Below are 15450 nucleotides of genomic sequence, written 5' to 3'. Positions count from 1 at the left end.
TGGCAAAGCTGCTGTGTCTTGAGCTCGGGGCTAGGCCACACCTGCACCCGTTTTGGCAGGACAGATCTGAGGACATCCTATTTCTCATGTTTACGTGGGGGTCAGTGATATGGGGGCAGGGGGTTGTGCTGCTTGTGGTGGGATGAATTTTTGCCTGCAGGAAGTTGCTTTTCTTCAAGGCCACTGATAAATAATGAAATGCCAGAAATTTCTTAGGCCTTCCAGCTGTCAAGTCGTGTTCTTTGCAGAGATGCTGAAGACCCTGCCCTGTGCACTGACTGTTGCTTTACATTTGTGTAGCAATCTTTTTATGCCATCCTGTGCTGTGACGAAGGGGTCACTGGTGAAGCCAGCAGCACATCACTGCAGGTTGCTCCAGGAAGACATGCATTTGTCACAGTCTTGTCCACCCATGGCACACCACGGGACGCCAGGGAGAGACATGCAGCTGGATGGCAGCAACTCTGTCAGGGAGGCCCTACGTTCCTCCTGATAGGATGGGCTCCTACTCCCACCTCATCATGATTCAGAGCAGTAGCTTTTCCCATAGGATCCGACTAAAACGGACATTAAAAATGGCTTCTTTGTTTTTACTATATGGAAGAAGTAATTCTGTTGTAGTCTCAGTGAGCTGCGTGGCTCCTAGTCTGATCAAAGGAGATCTTCAGATAAGTGTTGCAGCGGGGCTGTGAGCAGCAGCAGCTCTCTCTCCCCTTTCATTTCAGCCATCACCCTGCTGCCAGGCCCTCTCCCCAGCTCATTCTGTTCAGCCGCATTCCTCTGCAAGCAGCAAGTCCTTTGGCTGTAAAATTAGAACAGAGGAGGAGAAAGGCAGCGATGTCTGAATCATTTCATAAAGTCATCTTGATCTTATCTCCAGCCCTTTCCGCCCAAACCCACCAAACTCTTAGCGAGCGCCATGCCTATAAATAGAAGAGCAGCTCGTGCGAAGCTGGGCAGCTCGGAACCCAGGCTGTATCTGTGAGCAGCGTGTGTGAGAGCTGCTGCTCACCGGCCTTTCATGTCTGAGGTACGCAGCAGGGAGGTTTGCTATAGATAGGGGCTGTGCAGTGACACACACCTCTGTTAGGGAGGGGCGAAGTGACCTCCGGAATTGTTGCCTTTCGGTTGGGAAAAAAAAAGAGAAAAAAAGAGAGGATGCTGTTTAAATGAGGCATGGAGGAATGCACGGCTCGTGCAGAGGTGAGTGAGCCCTGCAGCTGGAGGAGCAGCAGCACTGGGAGCCCAGGGCACGCTGCACTGTGCGTCGCAGGTCCGCTGGGCTGGGCAGGAGCGTGGGGTTCTGGGTGACCCCAGTGCAAGAATGTCTGTGAATAAGCAGAGCAGCAAAGGTCTGACATCTCCTCTTGCAAGCTGCTATTTTTGCTCACGCTGCTGGCTGACTTGCTATCTTCTGGCTTTGCATCCTGGGAGTCTTCCCCATTCCTTTCTGCCTTCAGTTCAGGGCTTTGCAGAATTCAGTGGCTGCTTTCTCTGTTTCGCTTTTTTAATGATATGTGCTTTGGCCAAGGAATGCAAAGAGATCCCTCCATGTTTACGGTTTAATCTGGAATGATCTCTTGCCATTTTTCCGTTCCCTTCCCTGTAGCCTTAAGGCTGAGGCAAACTGCAGAGGTGTGCAATGTGTGTAGCAGAGCAGTCAGGGAGCAGTTGCTCTGTCTCCCAGCCCAGTGCTGGGGGCTCAGGAGCTCACCTGGTAGCTGTACACCATGCAGTGCATGTACAGCTGGGCAGTGCTGATGTCCTGCATGGCAGATGGCGGCATGGGGAGCGCGAATGACTTGTAGGGTATCTTGTGAAAAGTCCCTGGGGTGAATGTACCTGTCTTGGTTTTTTAGTTCTTGTCTGGTCAGCATCCTTGTAGTGAGGGTGCTGTTGGGTCAGCCTTCCATTTTCTGTTACGCAGAAGCTTCAGATTAAGATCATGGCTGAGCTTCCGACTCTCTGCATGGTAATATGGAGCCCCAAGTTAGCTTAAAATCTTGGTTCTGAGCATCTCTGCAGTGCTTTTAACTTTGAACGCTAAAGGCATTGCCAGATGCCTTATGACTGTGTGCAGTGTGTTCCCACAGCCCTATCCCTGCAGTATAGTGACAGCAGGAACCAAGCACCCTTTGGAGGTGGAAGAGCATGTGTGGGAGATGCTCAGCCTTTGGTTGTGCGTTTTGCTATTTCTCTGCCCTTGTTTCCAGCCCAGTGCAGGAGGGCAGTGGAGGCTGCTAAGTCCAGCATCCCCCAGAGCCCGCTCCCCTCCAGCCCATGCTGCAGGCCCTGCAATCTGGGGACGGCCCCGTTCAGCAGGAGAGCAGTCGTGTCGGCAGGCGGATGTTTCTCCTTAGAGTCAGCACTTTCTTCCAAGTGCTTTTTGAGGAAACTCTGAGCTTGGCAAGGGCCGGTGCGTGTGGAAAGTATTAAAATTTGCAGCTGTTTCAAAAAGGAAAGACCCACATTAGAAATATATATAGCATTTTAAAAAGAAGTTTAGTGCCCTGGAAAGGATTTCTATAACAGTGTAAATCCTTTGGATCAGCGAGAGTATTTATTTTGTGCTCTGTAGTAGGCTGGCAGTGGACGTGCAGTGCTGCGTGGTGAATTAATTGCTGCTCATCGGTTGACCTAACTGTGTGACAAACCTGAGCTGGTTGGAGACCTCGGGTTTGTTGGAATGGTGTAATTTTCCTGGCATCAAGATACAGAATAACCTGTCTTACAAGATTGCTGGACCATTTGTTTCCTGCGCTCTGACTGGGTGCTTATCACATTCAGCTCTCTCAGATTGAAGTGGGTTCCAGGGGCCGTTTCTTGGGGGAGGGAGGTGGGTTCTCATGGTGCCACACAGCACTGAGGCAGTACCTCCCATCAGTAATTTGGGGCTGAACCCTCAGCTCTGGCTTTTCTGCTCGTTGCCTCTCCAAGCTGCAGTTTTTGAGGCTGTTTGGTTGTAACTGTTGGTATTCCAAGTCTGTCCTCAGCAAATGAATCAGATGTATTTGACAAAGTAGAATGAAGTGCATGTGGATTAAATACTTACCCCCATGTATGTGTAGTATGTGAGCGAGCATATGGGACTGTGCATGCTGGTATGACAATCTAGTTATAAAGCAATAAAAAAAGAAAAGGAAAAAAAAAAAGCCATGTGCGTAGACAATTTTGGCACTGCAGCCCTGGGAAATGGCAGGCGGCCAGAGTGTGCTGAGGCAGAGCCAAGGCTGTCTGAAGAACACCAAGCACTGAGGTTGGATGCAGCTCCTTCGCTCCAGTTTCACTCCATCCCGTGTGCCTGCAGCTCGCCAGCTCCTGGCCAGGTAGATGCAGATGATATCACAAAGCAGAACTGGAGACAGGGGCAGAAATGCCGTGCTTGTAATGAAATATCAATTAGATGAAAGGCACGATTACCTGCACCTGAAATCTGACCTCAGTGAGTTTAACTGTTATGGCCCCCGAGTCATTGTTAGACTTTGCAATGCTAGTACAGTCATAAGTGACTTATCTGTGTTGGTATAGTGATAGTGCCAGAGACAAAGATCAGGCCCCACCCCGTGTGGGTTATGTGTTGGGATGGTTTGATCTTGATCAGTTCCTCTTGCTTGTATGAATGAATTTGTTAGTCACTTCCAGCAGAGGGCACTAAGATTATTGGTCTCAAGCTGCGGTCTCTGTTGGTATGTATGGGGAGAATGTAAAAACTTCTGGAAAGTAAAATGTGGGCTTCACCTCTGTCCTCTTCTTGTTTTGTAGACTGTCATCAAAGAGGGGATGCTGATGAAACAGACCAGCTCCTTCCAGCGCTGGAAGAGACGATATTTTAAGCTGCGAGGGCGAACGCTCTACTATGCAAAGACTGCTAAGGTAAGGTGTTGAAAATACATTTGGTTTCATGGGAAGAAAGTTAGTGTATGAGTCTTGGAGGCGGACCATGAGAAGAGAGCGTATGCCCTGAAAACACCTGTCTTCAGGTTTTGTAGCTACTGGAAGCTCCCTATGTTTCACCTCAGACTTTGACCTCCCTGAGGTTTTTTAAGTAAAGCATCACGTAGACGTGCAATACCTTTTTTTCCCTCTTAGTGCATTTTATTGGGAAATGGGCAGTAAATCTATAGAAAATGAAGTAGAAGGGAGAGGACATGAATGAAAGGAGGAAATGGAGGGGACAAGGAAGGCAAGAACTTATCATACAATCAGAGGGCAGCCATGCATCTGCTTTAGTATGTTGATAGTTCTCTAGATACTGTTCTGACTCCTTTCACTAGAACTAAGCCTACAGTGTTTTTTGGTTTATTTACTTAATTTTTCCCTAATAAAACTCAAGTCACTGGTTTCACTGATTGAAGACAGGCGAAGGTGAGCACTGCTGTATGGAGCCAGGATTTTGGGTGTACTCGTGCTGCTCGTACTGTGCCTTCTCTTTGAATCATGCAAGGCTCTGATGGAGTGTACTAGGCAGACATACAGTCTGTTGCTTATACTTTGGATTCACTGATTCATTGAGGGTTTCAATTTTTCTTGCCAGTCCATTATTTTTGATGAGGTGGATCTGACAGATGCCAGTGTGGCAGAATCCAGCACTAAGAACGTCAACAACAGCTTCACGGTAAGATTGTCACATTATTTTCCATTCTTCTTACATCTTTCAGTCGCTTCCATTCTCTTTTGCGCAGTTTAAAAACATCTGAACAAACTTCACAGCCTATTTACTTACAAAAAAAACTATCTAGACTTATTTTTCCTTTCAGCAGCCATAATTCATCTCTGTGCACATGAAGTACATAGTACTTCAAGTTGCTATGTATGATGCTGAACTTTTGCATTAGAGCTCTTACCTGTAAGCTAGGAGAGTTTGATAGAATCCATATACACTGTGGGACAGAAAAATGTGTTATGCTGAGGGAGTTCAGGGTGGGGGATGTTTATACTGGAAGTTTTGCTAGAGGATTTTTTCCCTTCAGCTCTGAAAATATGTAAACCTTTTTTGCTGACTTTATTAGTATGTGGATAGAAGTTACATATAGAGAAAAGCAAAAGAGGAACAGAGAAAGAAGTTGCATAGAGATGAACACACAGCCTCCCGTGGATTCACAAGGGAGGAAGGAGTGGAGAAAGGAAGCAACATTGGTCTAAGGCAACATGAAGGATGTAGCAATCCAGGTGGAATCATTGAAACTGATCCTGCTGGTGACCAAGACTGAGCAGTGTGGCTTGCTTTGCAAAAGTGACCCACAACTTTAAACTGACACATGTAGCAAAGGGTATTTCCATGGTGCAGCTGTAACTTTTTGCTTTGTAGTACTTGGGCAAAGTAGCTATGGTGCCATCTGTAGGTTAAATATGTTTGAAACGTTTTCTGCATCAATAATTGGACAAGTAGGATGCCCATCTGCATCTGACAGTAAAGGCTGAACAGGTGTAAGTGCACTTGCACGGAGAGAAGACTTCAGCAGTAATTTCTGTAGGAGATAAGTTTTCAAGAATGTAAAGTTATTTTCCTGTCAATAACTTGGAAATGTTATTATTTATGTATTTTATGTAGGGTCTTGCTTCACTTTTGTCATATGTAAGATAAGACTGATTTTTCAGATTAAGAAAAATGTGCTTTTGCTTACTAGTGTAGTTGAGAGAGAGGTAATCTCTGTCAGAAGCACTGAATTTATGCACAGGAAGAAATACTGTGTGTGTACTCTCAAATTGTCCCCTTCAGAGTCCAGAAGTGAGGAGTAACTTCCATGACTACAGTGTCACTATCTGCCAGTTCCTGTCTTTCCTAAGGGGGAAAGAGTTTAAAGATTATTTGAATATTCAGGCAGCAGAGAGAGTTTGCACTGTCTCCAGCTGATCACTGTATCATGGGTGCTCAGGTGAACCACACGAAAAAGTCTCTTCTCTGTTCTGTCTACCATGCCTTTCAGTGAACCTTGACTGAATTTTATCATGAGCTATAAAAATGCTTGGAAAATCAGGTTACTGCTATTGATCTGCCACATCGCTGCGTTGGATTCCTTGCAGTCTTGCAATTTTCTCTTGGGTTGTTTTTTGTTGTTGTTTTTATTGTTTTTTGTTGGTTTGTTTGTTTGAGAGCACTCTGTTTCCCTCCCATACCTTCCCAGCTTAGTTCATTTCTCATAAAACGCAGAGTTCTTGGCATTTTCTTTCTTGTTTCAGATCAGTGGGATTCACTGATGAGGTTTTGCTCTGAAGCGGAAACATCAAACAGTCAGTGCTGTGAAACAGAGACAGTTACTTTGGAGTTGGATATGTTTCAGTTGTCTTTCTTTTTCTTCAAGGGAGACTGGTAGTTTTGGATTTAGGAAAAACTGATTTATTTGTGAGTAAACTCATCTGCTGTCCATGCATCTTAAGGTAGAGGTTCTACCAAGCAGGAGGTATCTGATTTAGTTCATAAGGTGGAATAAACTCGCACTTGGTATTGTCTGCTTGTTCTTTGTCTGTTGTCCAGGTTACCTGTCCTTTACCCTAAAACAATTTGCGTTACATAAACGCTTTGGATCTCCAAACTGTGCTTTTGTTGTTGGAATCTCATCACTACTAGTTGTTCTTTTTTCAGTCTCTTAGACTTTCCTTGGTCAGTTCTTGATTCTACTTCAAATGGAAAGATACAAGTGAAGGCATTGGAGAGTAGATCAGCTCTGTGAGAGAGCTGCAAGAGTGACGTTCCTCATTCAACAAAGAATGCAGTTAAAAAATAAAGTTGCTAGTAAACTTTCTACATAGGAGTGCTGGCAGCCAGCAGGAGAGAGAGAAAAGTGAGTATTAAGATGCAGACCTCTTCCTTTAAAAAGGAGAACATATGATACGGGTTCTGCTGTTGTTTACTTGGTCATTCTTTCATTGTTTATATCCTGTTTGCACAGGCTGTAGTCAGGACAGTTTTCAGGACTGCAACCCAAAGTGAATGGATGCATGACCATAAAGTGGTGTGGGAACATGTGACTATGAGCATCTCTGAGTGTAAGATGTTGTGCAGCTGCGTCCCTTGAGAGGTGTAAGGAAAAGCTTTATGTTTAGCTATTGTTCCTTTAGGTCAGGCACAGTGGCTGCAGTTATTTAGCAGGAAGCCTCTAGGAACAAATCGTATAGCAGCCCCACAGCAGGCCTCCCTTCTCAGGAGGATTGTAGATGCAGTATTTGCTTGTTCTGTCACATCTCTGCCATTATAAGATAGAATTAATTCTTTGTGGATGTCTGGGCTCTACGTGACTGGTTCTTTCCACGTATAATCCCACAGTACCTGCTGTACAGATCTCTCACCAGAGGATTTTGCTACAGCTGCTATCTTCCACAATGCCTCAGAGTGACTCTGCTATGGTGCTACCCGGGGATAACCGTGGCATGCACTCTCAGCCTTGTGCTGGCATCACAGCAGTCTTCCTGGTGAACTTTTGAGCGAATGGTCACTTCTAACTGGCTCACATGGTGCACCAGATGTAGTTTTCTCTGTGCAGCACTTGGATGCAATGGTTACTGACAATATAGACACTAACGGGTGATTGCCACTTTGCAGAGCTGAGAATAAGTGCAGTGCAGTATTTTGCAGTGCTAAAACTATCCAGTCCTTTGTCTGAACCTCCAGACACTATTTCTTTATACTGAGAACAGAAAGGAGCTCTGTTTTTGTTAGAACAACATTATAAAACTTCTTTGCATTCTGTGAGGACCTTCAGTAATGGCCAGACACAGTGAGGTTGGGAGTTCTCCATGCCTTTGGTTTCATGCAGAAAGCAGAGCTTTTCATCTGTGGCATAGTTGGTGGGACACACTGATTTAAATCATGTTCTCCCGAGGGAATGCAAAGCCTTCCTTATTACTCCAGGAAGAGTTCTGCGTACTGCCCTGGTACTTCAGACACATTTATTTCAAGGAGAGTGGTCAGCTTTCGTCCTGAATGCTCACCATCAGTGTGTGCTTCCAGTTGTATGCCTTGCGAAATGGCGGTCAGCAGTTTGAGTGGGTGAGCTCAATGCCTGATGCTAACTTCTGAGCAAAGCTTGCCCAGCCATACCCTCAGAGCTTCTTGTGAGCTCTAAGAAGCAGATGACTTGGGATCACAGTGAGCATGCTGAGTCTTTCCTCTGAGATGTCAGCTGTTTCCATGAACCATTTTTAGTTGCATGGTGTAATTTCACAGTAACGTGATGTTTTGTTTGCGGGTGCTCCAGGAGCATGGAAACAAAATAACTGAGGATGCATTCTACGCTTTGAACCCACTTTAACTTTTTCTCTAGGTGATGACAAGAAACCTTTCTTTTGGAGATACTTTTCTCCAAATGACTGCTTTACCTGTGTCATGGGCCTGAACTGTCTAGCACCCCTGTTCTCTGATATAAAGCCCATAAAATGTGGGTGGGACAGATAGCTTTACTGTATGTTGCCAAAGCAGACGCTTTGCCACCATAACTCGAGAGCCTTAGAAAGGACTTAGGGCCACCTCCATAAGCCCACTTTTGTAAATCTTTCTGTGGTGAACAAATCCTTACTTCTCAGGTTGGTGTGTTGGCTGAGGATCTGCTCTTTTCTAGAAGGTGCCGAATGAATGGGTCCTGCTGCTGCCAATGTGATGAGCAAAGCTGATGGAATGAGTTCTTATCAGTTCATTCACCCTTGGCTTGAGCAGGATTTATGTGTAACTGAAGGGGGAAAAAAATATATGTAATAATAATAATAGTAATAAAACACTTATAAACAGGAGGGGCCTAGGAAGAGCCCTTAGATCTTTTCAGGTTCATCTGTTTTGTTTTCATATGATTTTCACGTGGTTTTTTTTTTGTGTTTTCTACTTAGCACTTGCAAATGGTGGTGTGGACTTTCACCCTCATTCATATAACTTTTTACATGGGTTTCAACTTACACTTTCCAGCCTGTCTTACTCAGTGCTTTGAGATCCCACCAGAGAGAGCTCTGTGGAGAGAGACGTGGGTCGTTTGATTTCTTCCAGAAGTTAAGATTGGACGCAGCAAATCACTAAGCACAGGAGTCATGCTGTTGACTCTTCCTACATAAGTTAAAGTTTCTTCAGTGGAAGAGGTGGAGCTTGAACTCCTGTGCTCCTGGAAAGCCTTTTCTATTGGAAAGTACCTCTCAGCTCAGCTACAAACAGGAAGCAGCGTATTATTACAGTCAGTGCCTGCCCCTCTGCTTTGCTGCCAGCAGAAGGAGACTTATCCCAGCTCCTCCTTAAGCAGACAGCTAATAAGCTCTTGTCAAGTGGAACACAGCTCGGTCAGGCTGACCACAGAGGGAACTAATCCTGTCCATCGCATGTCAAGCCATCTGGTTAGTCGTCTTCCTGAGGGAGTAGGCTGCTCTGGACACTAGTTTAGAGGACAACTGAACATTAAAGGTAAGAGCAGAAGTCTTGAGTTTTCTGGATAGAGCATTGAGAAAAATAGCACCTGTTCCAGCATAAGAGGTGATTGGGAGCTCAGATTCTTTGGATTAAGTGTGTGGCACACTCCCACTGTTTGGTGATCTCTCCTGTCTAGACTACATACTGAAGTTCTCCAGAACTGGTGTAAAGGGCAGTGTTGGAAACACTGCACCTATCAGTTAAGAAATGCTGTTTATTAAGTGATGATTCACCCTAACCAATGTCAAAGGAGAGAGGAAGTGCTGAGATTAAAGCAATACCTCTTCTTCAGAGCACTTGTATGACTGGAGACAGAGAGGGCTGTGGCAAGTTGAGGAGCAGAGGGCTGCTGGTGCTCCTGTGAAGAGCACACTGTCACCTTGGAGAAGCAGTGTGGGTATCATTCTCCAGCTGGATGGAAGCCTGAGGTGTGCTGCAATTTTTATTATTGCCAATTTGTTGCATAGAATTGATTTATTCAGCAGCAAAGATTCTGATCCTGTCTTGTGAAGTTCTATGCGAGTGACTGTTCTTTTTCAGACTGTATGCTTTTGCTGTATTGTTCTAGGAGTTGTTGATGTTGTGGAAAAGAGCGTAAATCTTCATTTGGAGGTAATTAACCTGTCCTAAAAACTCAGGGCAAAGTGCTGGAGTTGAACAAAATACAGAAGTGCTGAAGGTGTACCCTTCTGGGGAGAGTTGGTGGCTGCAGATTTGTTTTACAATGAAGTGAGAGTACCTTTGTCTCACAGTGTGATTTTGTGTCAAATCAAATTGTTCGTGTTAGTGCTTTTAATGAGGTCTTCTCTGCAGAGCTGGGTGCTGAAGGAGTGAATAGAGCTGTTGAGGCTGCCTGTCAGCCAGCACACATTGAGTTCAGGAGCTGTGTGCCTGTATAGCACAGAACTTGAAGCAGAGGAACTTGAAACTAGATGAGCTAGAAACAGGAGGAACCTGGATCAGAGGTTACTTGTGCTGGTTTGAAATACAAGCTTTGAGAAAGAGCATGTGACTTTTTTAAAGAGAAAGAATACAAGAACTTCTGTTGCTGCTTGCAGAAGGTCAGGCTTGAATTTGAAGCTTGGGCTCATAGGGATCAGGGAATTCTATAAGGTTTGGCACGTGCTCGGGTTCCCCAAACTGCCCTGTGTTACCTGAACGCTTTGAAAAAGGCGGGCCTTAAATGTACACTGTAGAGAGTAACTGGACTTCTAGCTTTGCTGCTACATCTTCCTCCCCACCATGGGATGAGAGACCTAGAGAGTACATGTCCACTCTCAGAAGTGGGCAAAAAGACTTCCTAATAATGGGACGTGCTGTCACCAGGTGTGCTGGGGGAGGTGGTTCCCCACCCCACTCCTTCCTACACAGGCTTGGACTGCCTTGGTAAGGTTTGGAGAGGAGAAAGATCAGAGAAGAAGGTTTTTCCCTCCTCTTTTTAAACTGTCTTTTCTAAATTGGAAAAAATTACAGTGCCCGCTGGCAAGTCAGCCTTTGCTGGGGGTTGTTGTCTGTTCCACACCCATGTGTGCACACATTCAGAAATCGTATGCTCTCTGCTAGTGCACTTCATCTGTTTATATTGGCAGCTGTCAGAATTTCCTTTACAAGCAACTGAAATATGACTGGAGCTGTGCATTGCCATGCCTGGGATTGCTCTGCTTTTTTTTCCCCCCTCCTTTCATTAAGTGCAGTTCAGTCCCCATTTCCTATCAGAACCACCGCAATTTCAACATACTTTGCTATTTTAGTCGTTTGTAATCCAGACTTCAGAACAGTTTTTTCTGCTTGAGAAAAAGCCCTTTGGTAAACAGACCCTTCTGAGTCACTGTTAGTCAGTGAAAATAGTCATATAAAATCCTTTCATGTCAAGGATTCTTAGAACTCCTAATCCAGCCTCCTGCAGGAACTGGTCATTAGGCTGTTCACACTGGAGAGACAGCAGTTCTGCAGAAAAACACATTTGAGGGAGGACACATCGGAAGGAGAGTCAGAGTCTGGAAGAAGTTGCTCTGGGTGGGGAGATCTGGTGATTGCTGTCGTTACTGAATGGCTCAGCAATCTGCTAGAAAGTTTTGAGAGAGAAGAAGCTGCTGCAAGTGAAAGAGGTCAGACTGAGAGTTATGAACTTTGCTGTGAGATGGGATAGATAGAGGGCTGGAAAGTGAAGGAGGCTGCTTGTGAAGAGCTGTTCCTTGGAGGGAAGTTCACTGCTCTGAAGTTAATGCCTGTTACTGCTCATGTGCCTGAGCACTGGGAGCAGGCATTCGATAGCCTGTTTGCTCTGCGTAACCTTTGTGCCGTGGTTGGGGTTTTCTCTGGTTCCCTGAACAAGCCTGCAGATTCCAGCACTTTCTCCCCTTGCAGGTGAGGACACAGGCAGAAAAACTCTGGCAGGCCAGAGGTCACTTGAGTTTGTGGTGGGTGTGTTTTTACATGCTGTAGAAGAAAGACTTCTTGCTGCATGCATCCTGCTCTGTTTTGATGGGCAAGGAAAGGCTTGTGAATTATCATCACAGAAGGAGCTCTGTCTGGTTGCTGTGCCTTCCACCTTTGTGGTGCATGTAAGAGGACTGGTCATGGGGTGGTGAACCCAGGGTGCAGAGCTGCTGGCTTCCTCAGGCTGCTGAAGACAATTCCTTTCCTTCTGTGCTAGCTACCAGCCTCTTCATCTCAGCAGAGATTTGGGGTTGTGAGGAGCTGCTAACAATAGGCTGTCAGTAACAGGTCATTTTCCTACCATAGGCAAGGTCTTCTGTTGCTCAATCCTGTGATTTACTGACTGCTAGCCTTGATGTGTGTGAGACCACTGAGCCAGCAGCTGTACCACTGGGGAGCATTGACCTGCCCCTCTGTTCCTCATGTCTTTGCTCCTGTCTGGACAAATAGGAAGATTTCTCTAAAATATCCTTCCGAATTTGAGCAATATTTGAGCAATATGGTTGTGTTTGGGAACTGCTCCTGGTGGGACTACATCTTTTGGAAGCAGATGAAAATAAGGATGCATGCATACATCTGCTTCATGAAGAGGAGAGCAGGGGAGGATTGGAGCTGGCACTTGGTGCTGGGGTGCTTTGGCACTTGGCATGGCAGCCGTTCCCAGTTGGTGCTTTGTCATCCATGTGACAATCCATCTCTTGTGATTAGTACGCACGGACTACCAGGATTGTCTGCATTTTATACCTGCTATCAGTGACAGCGTTCTTCTTGCATAATGCAGATTTTGACAGCCACTAAGTGGTTCCAGAAGTCCTAAAATCTCTGTCTGTCTGTGCTCCTCTCACCAATTGCCAAGAGCAGGAATGTGCCTTGTTTAGGAACAGCAGAGTTTCCAGAAGCATGTAGGAATGTGACCCTGGTATGAGAGATGATCATTTTCCCAGGGAACTTGCTGTCTGGTCTGCTTTCCCACTGCTGCATCAGGATAGATAGGGACTGGGAGAAAACACAGACAGAGGGTGAGCATGAGCTGGGCTTTATCTGCAGGCACAGCACAGCAGCAGGACATGCCAGTGGCAGTGCTTGGAGAAGGTGGCTTTATAGCATGCAGCCACCTGGCAGGTGAAGTCCATACTGCAAGAAATGAACCTAGTAATGCAAAAAAACGCTCCTGAGGTGTTTTAGTACAATTCTTTCCCCTTCAGGGTCCAGGTTTCAAGGGAAGAGAATTATACATATTCAGGTATGCTTTGGGGTTTGTAAATATGTTGTGATTCTTAGGTCTAGGAAGTTGTGACTAACCTCAGCAGTGGGTTATCAGGACTGAATTTACTGGCAAAACTGGGTGAAGGCTGAACTGCAGATGGGAAGAGGGATGCTCTCTGTGGAGGAAGACAAGTCTCCATCCCCCAGGGATGTAAGGGCTGATACTCATATTATTTCTCTCTTCAAATAACAGAGAGCCACTAAAATCATGTTGACCAAGTTTTGTTATCCTAACTCTCAGCTTCTCATTGTTTCAGAATTGACAACAGCATTGTAGGCTTTTGAGATTTTAAGTGTCAGGGACTGGTTGGAGCAAAAAACTCACCGTTTCATTTTCCTTTCTTCTCCATTTCATAGAATGACAGAAGGGTTTGGGTTGGAAGTGACCGTGGAGCCCTGCCAAGTCCCTACCCCTGCCATGGAGAGGGACACCTTCCACTACTCCAGGTTGCCTAAAACCCCGTGCAGCCTTCTTTTTGACCTAATGTATTTATTTGGGAGGCAGCACTTAGATCTTTTCAAGTTCATCTGTTTTGTTTTCATATGATTTTCACGTGTTTTTTTTTGGTGTTTTCTACTTAGCACTTGCAAATGATGGTGTGGACTTTCACCCTCATTCATATAACTTTTTACATGGGTTTCAACTTACACTTTCCAGCCTGTCTTACTCAGTGCTTTGAGATCCCACCAGAGAGAGCTCTGGAGAGAGACGTGGGTCGTTTGATTTCTTCCAGAAGTTAAGATTGGACGCAGCAAATCACTAAGCACAGGAGTCATGCTGATGACCCTTTCTACGTTAGTTAAAATTTATATATATATACTCAGCCCATTTGGACCACATTCAGTGCATCTGGTGACTTTGCTGGCTTGTGAACCTTGCTGATGGGCACAGGTGAGGTGTTCTTACATATGCTGTTGTTCACTGCTGCCTGAACAGGAGCTGAAGTGGGTGAAATGGCTGTTCATCCTCACTGTAACCCAGTCTCTTCCTGGTGTCTGTGTTCATGGGATGCCTGGCGCTTACTCCAAGATACAGAAGCAGAGGCAGTAGTTAGTTGCAGCTGCTGGCTGTTGTCCCTGCCTTTGCCATGTGTGATCAAGCTGAAATTTTTGCTTGCACCAGCACCATTTTCTTAGCTGTTTTATTTTTATAGTTGAGTTCCTTGGCCCGAGCTCCAGAAATTCCTGTTGTCTCTGTATCCAAATCAACTGTTTTGAATAATCTGGGATCTCTTTGGGGGATTTATAGCTAACACCATTGAACACAAAACTATATTTGAACGGGATATGAGTAAAAAGGAAGCAGTCAGAGTGAGCAGGTGTTCTCATGCACCCACTTTTAGCTCATCCGAGAAATGCATCACATCAGAAAAGCTATATTTAGCAGAGCTGGGTGCCCCCCCGCCACCACTTCCCCCCACAGCACAGCCCCAGCCAGCTCTGCCATTTGGGCACTGTGATCTGAGCTTGACTTGCTGTCTCTTGCGGTCTCTGAACTCACCAACACCGTTCTGATAGCAAATTGTGCACTCAGACAGGGTGTTGCTTCTTTGCTGAGAAGTTTCTGGGCAGCCAGCAACTGCCAAAGGGGAAGTGGGCAGAGGTGGCAAAGCTGCCTTTGATGGCAGCAAGAGCAGAGATGAGGATAGTCCTCCAGCTGGTGGGTTGCTCGGGATAGGAAGGCATCAGGGGGTGAAATTTCTATCTCCAGGGGGCAGATTTCTATTTAAAATTTGGGTCTAACATAAGTAGTCTTTTTTTGAGCTGCCTTCCTAATCCAATTATTCACAGCTGTTCATTGGGGAAGGACATCCAGGGACATCCAGTCCGTTTTTAGAATGTAAAATGTGAAAATTTGGGGGGGTTGGCTCTGTTGTTTGCCAGCTGGCCTGGTCTGAAATGTCAGTAACAAAGCAGTGTTAGTTTTGGGTGGGAGCGTGTGGGTCAACATGGGGTGTGGGACGAGATGAACAGCCGGCTGCGGGGCATGCACTGCTGGGGAGGGGATGGGGGGTGAGGGTAGCTATGGATAAGCATCAGGGGAATATCAGTATTTCAAGACAGTGGAAAGCCGTGGTTAGTTTTTTTTTTAATGTAGATTTATTTTTTTTAATTTTGAGTGATCTGGCTCATAAAAACTTGGGCAGCTCCTCTGCACAGCAGTGTTTGCTGGGGGCTTTTGTCTGCAGCAAAGCCTTTGTAAATGAAGTTGTTCCTGACTGGAAATGTCTTTAGGCATTCCCGACTGCCCTATGGCTCACAGGGCTGATAGCTGATGAGCAGGTTTTGTTCTGTGGCTGTTAAGGAGCTCTTTGCTGTCAGCATCAGGACTGAGTGAAGTCACTGCGTGCTGAGCTCTGGGC

General features: G+C 45.7%; 1 protein-coding gene across 6 annotated transcripts in view; it reads left to right on the top strand.

The window, feature by feature from the left end:
• Positions 1 to 1006: 1006 nt before the first annotated feature.
• DGKD (diacylglycerol kinase delta) overlaps positions 1007 to 15450 on the top strand; it is a 46342-nt gene continuing 31898 nt past the window's right edge. For 2 of the 6 annotated variants that reach the window (XM_010716600.2, XM_010716599.2), the window contains exons 1-3: positions 3141 to 3326; positions 3763 to 3873; positions 4535 to 4615. In XM_010716600.2, the coding sequence (XP_010714902.1) occupies positions 3156 to 3326; positions 3763 to 3873; positions 4535 to 4615 (363 nt within the window). In that variant the 5' untranslated portion in view covers positions 3141 to 3155. Of the gene's footprint in view, positions 1031 to 1073; positions 1204 to 3140; positions 3327 to 3762; positions 3874 to 4534; positions 4616 to 9146; positions 9377 to 9692; positions 9811 to 15450 lie in introns of those variants that run through there. The other 4 variants (XM_010716602.2, XM_010716601.3, XM_010716603.3 and 1 more) reach the window with 4 other exon arrangements.

Source organism: Meleagris gallopavo, chromosome 11 (genome assembly GCF_000146605.3).
Source record: "Meleagris gallopavo isolate NT-WF06-2002-E0010 breed Aviagen turkey brand Nicholas breeding stock chromosome 11, Turkey_5.1, whole genome shotgun sequence".
NCBI lineage: Eukaryota > Metazoa > Chordata > Aves > Galliformes > Phasianidae > Meleagris > Meleagris gallopavo.
The sequence above is the reverse complement of the archived record's forward strand: the minus strand, read 5'-3'. Positions and strand labels throughout refer to the sequence as shown.